A 6,800-nucleotide genomic window follows, 5' to 3' on the forward strand; every position below is an offset into this window, starting at 1 on the left:
CTGCCTGCTACATCTCCAATAGCAACAATGAATATCTGAAGAGCTGTCAGTGCTTTTATGCTTCCGCCACTTGCTGAATGCCACCAGTGGAAAGACTAAAATCATTCTCCCTCGGAAAAATCTTTAAAAATGTGCAAACTCAAGCTGCACTTACCTGTGCAAAGGGGCACTGGAATCCCCATGTACAACCATCAGTCCTTTCACTGTCACTGTCTCTCTCTCTCTTTCTCTCTCTCTGTCTTTCTCTTTCTCTCTCTCCCTCTCTCTCTCTCTCTCTCTCTCTCTGGCTAGCCGGCTAATGGCGAAAACACTCCAGTGCCACCACAACACACACAAGGGAGAGCAAGACTACGGCGGCTGGTCAGGCGGATGGCAACCAAGCACCAAAGCCATTCCCCTCCAATGCCTCTTACATAAGAGACCAGATGACATCCAAACAGGCTCAGGGAGGGTGGGATTAAAGAACAAGGAGGAAGGAGAGAGAGAGAGAGAGAGAGAGAGAGAGAGAGAGAGAGAGAGAGAGGGAGGAGGGGGCACAGCGAACAACAGGGAGAGCAACAGAAAGGGAGGAAGAGGAGGGAGGGAGGGAGCTGCTGTTCGACAGGAAGTCAACAAATAGGCAACGGCGAGGCTGAGCAAAAGGAGCTAAAGTGAGGGAACAAACACGTACAGGAACACACACATGGGAGATAAAAAGGAAGCTGGCAGGAAGAAAGTGCCAGAATCTCGCCTGTGGTCCAACGTTAAAATTCAGAACCCCCCAAAGAGCCGCAAAAACCAAACAAACTTTGGGTATGAATTAGTTTCTTCACTGCAATACTCCATCTAAACTCATAAGTGATTTCCAGGGACACAAATTTAATAATGAACAAGGAGGTAGAGGCATTTACGCTCGATTTCACTCAACTTCAATATATTCAGAAAATTGCAAACTCAATGGAGACAATATTTAAGCTCCAGCACGACATTTTATACACACTAAGACAGATACGATGGATGGTATAATATACTGGAGTCGGTTGATTTACGGATTTGCCAGTCTGATGTACGAGGTTAAACCAGATTTTATGCCAAATGGATCAACCAGCATTTCTGGCTATGGCACATTCTGGCAAATTAAAAAGAAGATGACATCAGCAACCTGTGCCGATGGCATCATGGTGTTATGTCCAACTTGTTTTATAGTGTAACACAGACTTAGAGAACCGAGAGCCTTAGAGGTTAATTTACAGCCACCAAAGTATACTGGCAACCCATTTCAGACCCATTTTATGATTACATTAAGTTTATCCGACTGAATTTGCGACCAACCATCTCCCCTCGCTCAGGGGACCAACGGTGCCTATAGTGCAGGACAGACTATGCGCAATTTTCTGCAGATCCAAAGCTAGCTCCATGAAGGAGTGATGATGCGCCTGGAGCACATTGTGTTTGTTTACGAGAAGGCTTGTGTTTTTTGAGGTGACGGCAGGAGTTAGTCCCAAAGAAAACTTCAACTTCGCCAACGTGAAATCAATTTGGAGGAAAAAAGGTGAGCCTCAGTCTCTTCTTCTATTAATTGGTAGTGGGCACACAAGCTTAGAGTTGCACCGCCACCAAGTTAGCCAGAGTTGCAACACTCTAATTCAAGCTGCTGCTGATTGTGACACGTAGTGGTAAAATTTTGTATACCGATCCGGTTCGGTGTTGGGCTGATCAAACCGTTGGCCCAAGCCTAACATCTGCTGAGTTACACTTTGAGGAATTGTTACTCTGTCCTGCAACTAACAATCACCACTTCCCAGAGCCCTCGGTCTTAGAACAGAAACACAGCAAGCAGTTTTATTGTCACTTGACTCCTCTTGCCGTGCCAAACGATAGAATCTCATCTACCAATCGTCCTCGTTTCTCAAAATTCAAAATAGTTACTTGAAAGGGCAGCAAGAGTGGCCACAATGCCTCACCAAAACATCTTCATTGTCCCCAGGTGACGGGCTGCAGTATCAGTTAGAAACCCTGCCCTCGCCATGTTAGTGGATGGGACATGAGCTAGGTAGGAACCCGATACTGAGGCTCTAATCTTTGTCTCTACTGTCCAGAGTCTGGCTACGTGTGACGTCACCAGGACAAGATGGCAGTGCCTGTGTCCGGGATATTTTGCCTTCATTGTTGTACAGTGGGAGGAAGTGGAGACACATCTATTGTTTCCACCCACTTTTATTAACGAAAGCTGGGGGTTTGTCTTCAGTCCCTACGAGCAAAACCTTTAGAAAGTGACCCCTGAGTATCACTTGATTAATCATCCAACTGTTTCCGCTCTGCAAAGTGTAAACGCACACTCAACTGATTAATATTCATTTACAAAGGGGAGCTACAAAACATGATTCATGACAAACACGCAGGAAATGTCCTTGGAGCTTTTCTTATTATAGCAACAAATTATTTATGCATTTTTTAAAAAGGACACGTTATTTTACCTATCAATTTCCTAGACTTACTGATAAATGAATAAGTGGTCCCAACACTAATTAAAGCTGTATGAATCCCAGATGTACTATTTCAAATCCTTCTACTACTCACTTTTTCAGGAAGTCTCCTGTTGCCATTATTGACTGAATACTGCAATCTGACAGCACCTCTAATTGGTATGATTCATTCATGGGATAATTATACTGCTCACACAGTCAAGAACAAATGAACTCAGCAACTTTTAAACACACACACACACACACACACACACACACACACACACACACACACACACACACACACACACACACACACACACACACACACACACACACACACACACACACACACACACACACACACACACACACACACACACACACACACACACACACACACACACACACACACACACACACAAAGCCACACAGCTGATAAGAAGGAGGCAGTTACTAGACCAGCGTCACCATAAACACAGGAGACTTTGGATGTTGAGTTATCTCAGCAGTGGCTGGACCGGCCCTCAACATGGACTGACATTCAAAAACCTTGAAGATGAACCTGTGTGACAGTACCAAAACTACAAGCACGCCTACACAAAACCACACACACACGCACACACATTGGCATTACAAATTCCATCACATGTAATGCACAACGCCACACCTGCCCTCTGGCATGCTGCTGTCATTCACACAGGACTGACAGGGCGAAGTCAAGTGGAAATAAAAGGAAAAGTCAGTGGTGGAAAGTACATTTACTCAAGTACTGCAGTTAAACACAATATTAATGTACTTGCATTTTCTGCAACTCTATACTTCTACTCCACCATATCTTAGAGGCAAATGTTGCACCTTTTTACTCCACTTCATCTATTTAATAACTTGAGTCACTTTGCAGATTCTGATTAATAATCCAAAATAAAATGAAAAAAAAAATGTAATGCATTATTATAGATTAAGACACAAAAACATGGGAAATCCACAATCTAACAGTATATAAAGCAGCTTTAATGAGCCCCACCTTAACAATTAAAGTGAAGTAAACATAATTGTAATAAAATGATGCATTTTGTGTAATGGGACATTCTGCATGATGAGTACTTTTTCTTTTGAGGATATGTTGATGCTTTGTAAATAATTCTGAATGCAGATTTTTACTTGAAAACACTGTAGTATCACTACTTTTACTCAAGATAAAAGTGAAAAGATCTGAGCACTTCTTCCACCTCTTATCTTTCTGTGTCTCTCACTCATCGCCATGTTTCTACCTCTCATCATCCATGTCACTACACTGTCATTAGTGGTGATGATCTCTCTTCTCTGACTTGTACACTCACACTGACAGCAAACGCCAAAACAATGCTGTCCTGTATAAGAAAACATGACAGACTGGTGGCATATTTAGAGTTTGTCAGACACAGTATCTTCGTGCAAAGCCAGTCAAAGTTCATATCGGATTATCACAACACATTTGACAGTTGGCTTCACTTGACGTGAAAAGCTAAACTTGTCTCCGGCCAGATTCACAGGGCTTCCTTTCTTTTTTTTTCCAAACCCATGGAGGGATTAAACATCAGCATATTACTTTTTAAGCAAACCTGCCCATGACCGAATGCTTCCCTGACACCAGCTCTGCCCTAGAAAGATCAGCCCCTAAGCCAAATTACACAAGAAAGAGTACATTTTAATCACTTTACATGCTGCTAGGTACCTGATTATATTAATGTTTATTATTATTATTTAATAACTGATGTATATGTTGCATTAATAATAAAAAATATGCAACGTAATTAGTTATTAAAGTTATCAAATTAACCTTATTATTGATTAGTTGGTGTATATGTTGCATTAATATCAATTTATTTTCCCTAACTGTTCAGGATTTTTTTCAAGGATCCTTTAGCTGATGAATAAAAAGTAAAGTTTTTATGTTCCAATTTTGCTGCTGATATAGAAAAAAAACAGGTGAAAGAATAATATACAATGTAACTATTATTTATATAGTAGTATATTCAGTGTTGGAAGAAGTCTTGAGATCTTTTCCTGCATTCAAAACTGAAGTGAAAGCACTAAAGTATTAGTGTTGAAATATAAAGTATTCATGTAAAAGTACTAATAATGCTGAATGGTCACATTTCAAATAAAAAAAATATTATGAATATTGATGCATTTGTGTGTAAATCATTTGTAAAAGTTGTACAAGTGGAGCTAATTTCAATCACTGACATTACTCTACATACTACTGGGTAGCTTATTCCATACATGCGCATTATTATTTATTAGTTGGTGTATATGTTGCATTAATATAAATATATTTCCCTAATCGTTTGGTTTGTTTTGTTTTTAAAGATCTAGTAAAAGTACTGCATTCAAAATTTTCCAAATATACTGATAATATTAAAAGTAAAAAGTCCAAATAATGCCCAACTGTCCCATTACAGAATAATCTATATTATTAGATTATGGATATTGATGCATTTAAGTATAAAAGTTGTAAATGTGGAGCTTATTTTAACCACACTTTACATAGAGCTGGTAGCTTATTCTATAAATAGATATTATTATTGATTAGATGTTGCATTAATATTATTATATTTTCCATAACTGTACTTTTACAGATCTTTGCTGATGATTAACAGCAAAGTTTCTGTGTTCCAGCTCTGCAGCCACCACCTGAGCCAAATAACACAATAAAGATTATTGCATTTACAGAGCAATTTGATGTTACTTATTTACTGTTATCAGCTGTTGCAGCAAAGAAGGCCATCAGCTGCATAAGGTCAAAAACCAAGCCGTTTATTAGGAGACAAACATAATTATAATAAAATGATGCATTTTGTGTAATGGGACATTCTGCATGATGAGTACTTTTTCTTTTGAGGACATGTTGATGCTTTGTAAATAATTCTGAATGCAGATTTTTACTTGAAAACACTGTAGTATCACTACTTTTACTCAAGATAAAAGTGAAAAGATCTGAGCAAATAACACAATAAAGATTATTGCATTTACAGAGCAATTTAATGTTACTTATTGACTGTTATCAGCTGTTGCAGCAAAGAAGGCCATCAGCTGCATAAGGTCAAAAACCAAGCCGTTTATTAGGAGGTAGCTGGCCATGTTGGGGCCTGGCAGCAGCAGCATAATATCACAACTTGACAACCTCACTAACGTTAGCTAGCTAGCTAGCTGGCTAGCTAACGCTAGCTTCCCGATTCCAAAGCGTCTGAATTAAACGCTTTAACCTCTAGCTAGTAGTGTCCACACGTGGCAAAAAACACTTTAATATTATTAACTATGAAATAAAGCAGTTATTCTATCAACATTTTTAGCTTTAATTCATTTATTTTAAAGTAGCTAGCTAACGTTAGAGCTATCGCGGGTTAGCTTAGCTCATTAGCCGTTAGCCCATTAGCTCTCTTTTCTTGCAAAAAAACACAAGATATGAAAACTTAATTCTAAATATTTACATGTGTGCTGATAAAATAACGTTACCTGGGCGGACTTGGGCGATCACCCATCATCCCAGGTGTAAATACACAGGTAGGGAGGGAGGGGGGGCAGTGCTAATGCTGCTAGCGTTAGCTAGACTGACAGACCGACTTGGAAACAACACACCGTCCCGAGTCCCGACCCCCGAGTCCCGACCAGCTGCAGCCGCACCGAGTGGCTGTTCAAGCTCTCTCCCAGCGTGGTACTTTACCTTGATCCTCTGTGGTTCGCAACGGAGACGGCGGCGGAGGAAGTGTATCCTATGTTTGGGGAGATCTATCGGGGCTAACTGTTAGCTGCTACCTCCAGCGGCAAAAACAGCAGGAAAATCCGGCCTGAAACAGCCAAACCCACGAGTACCTTTTCTCCTTCCAACGGAATAATCCTCAAACTCCCATTAATAACTAAATATATAAAACGATTAAGTCAACGCAATTACATTCCTGGCACTTATTTAATTGCTTGTCTTGCCCAAAAACCCCTGGATTTTTGGTGTTTTTTTGCTCCTTAGCTGGTTTATGATTCGGGGCTGTTTCTTTTTCACCCTATTGTCAACACTGCTGGGCTGAGACCATGGCACACATAACACACGCGCACAGTAGCGTGCTGGACGCGGGTTAACGTCGACGTACGACCGTTGATTGGCTGCCCCGGAGCAATGTCAAGCGTTCTGATTGGACGAGAGGAGCTGTCAATCACAAATGAGAGGCTCTGAATCCGTCGGTTAGGTGGAGGAGAACGGGACAAGGAAAGAGATCTGGGCAGAAAGCAAAGTGTGTGTGCGTGCGTGTGTGTGTGTATGTGTGTGTTTGAGTCTCTCCGCACACACAGCGTGCAGGAATGAGGCTAAACCAGTCC

The 6,800-nt window shown here is 40.8% G+C and overlaps 1 protein-coding gene across 5 annotated transcripts in view; it reads right to left on the reverse strand.

Moving 5' to 3' along the window:
* Positions 1 to 6,497, reverse strand: part of ppp2r5eb (protein phosphatase 2, regulatory subunit B', epsilon isoform b) — a 73,075-nt gene extending 66,578 nt beyond the window's left edge. For 2 of the 5 annotated variants that reach the window (XM_059352758.1, XM_059352759.1), the window contains exon 1: positions 6,154 to 6,497. Coding sequence is in view for 3 of the 5 variants with exons in the window: in XM_059352760.1 (XP_059208743.1) it covers positions 155 to 192 (38 nt within the window). In the remaining 2 variants the exon portion in view is untranslated. Of the gene's footprint in view, positions 1 to 154; positions 203 to 5,945 lie in introns of those variants that run through there. The other 3 variants (XM_059352757.1, XM_059352756.1, XM_059352760.1) reach the window with 2 other exon arrangements.
* Positions 6,498 to 6,800: the final 303 nt, after the last annotated feature.

This window comes from Centropristis striata, chromosome 16 (genome assembly GCF_030273125.1).
Source record: "Centropristis striata isolate RG_2023a ecotype Rhode Island chromosome 16, C.striata_1.0, whole genome shotgun sequence".
Classification (NCBI taxonomy): Eukaryota; Metazoa; Chordata; class Actinopteri; order Perciformes; family Serranidae; genus Centropristis; species Centropristis striata.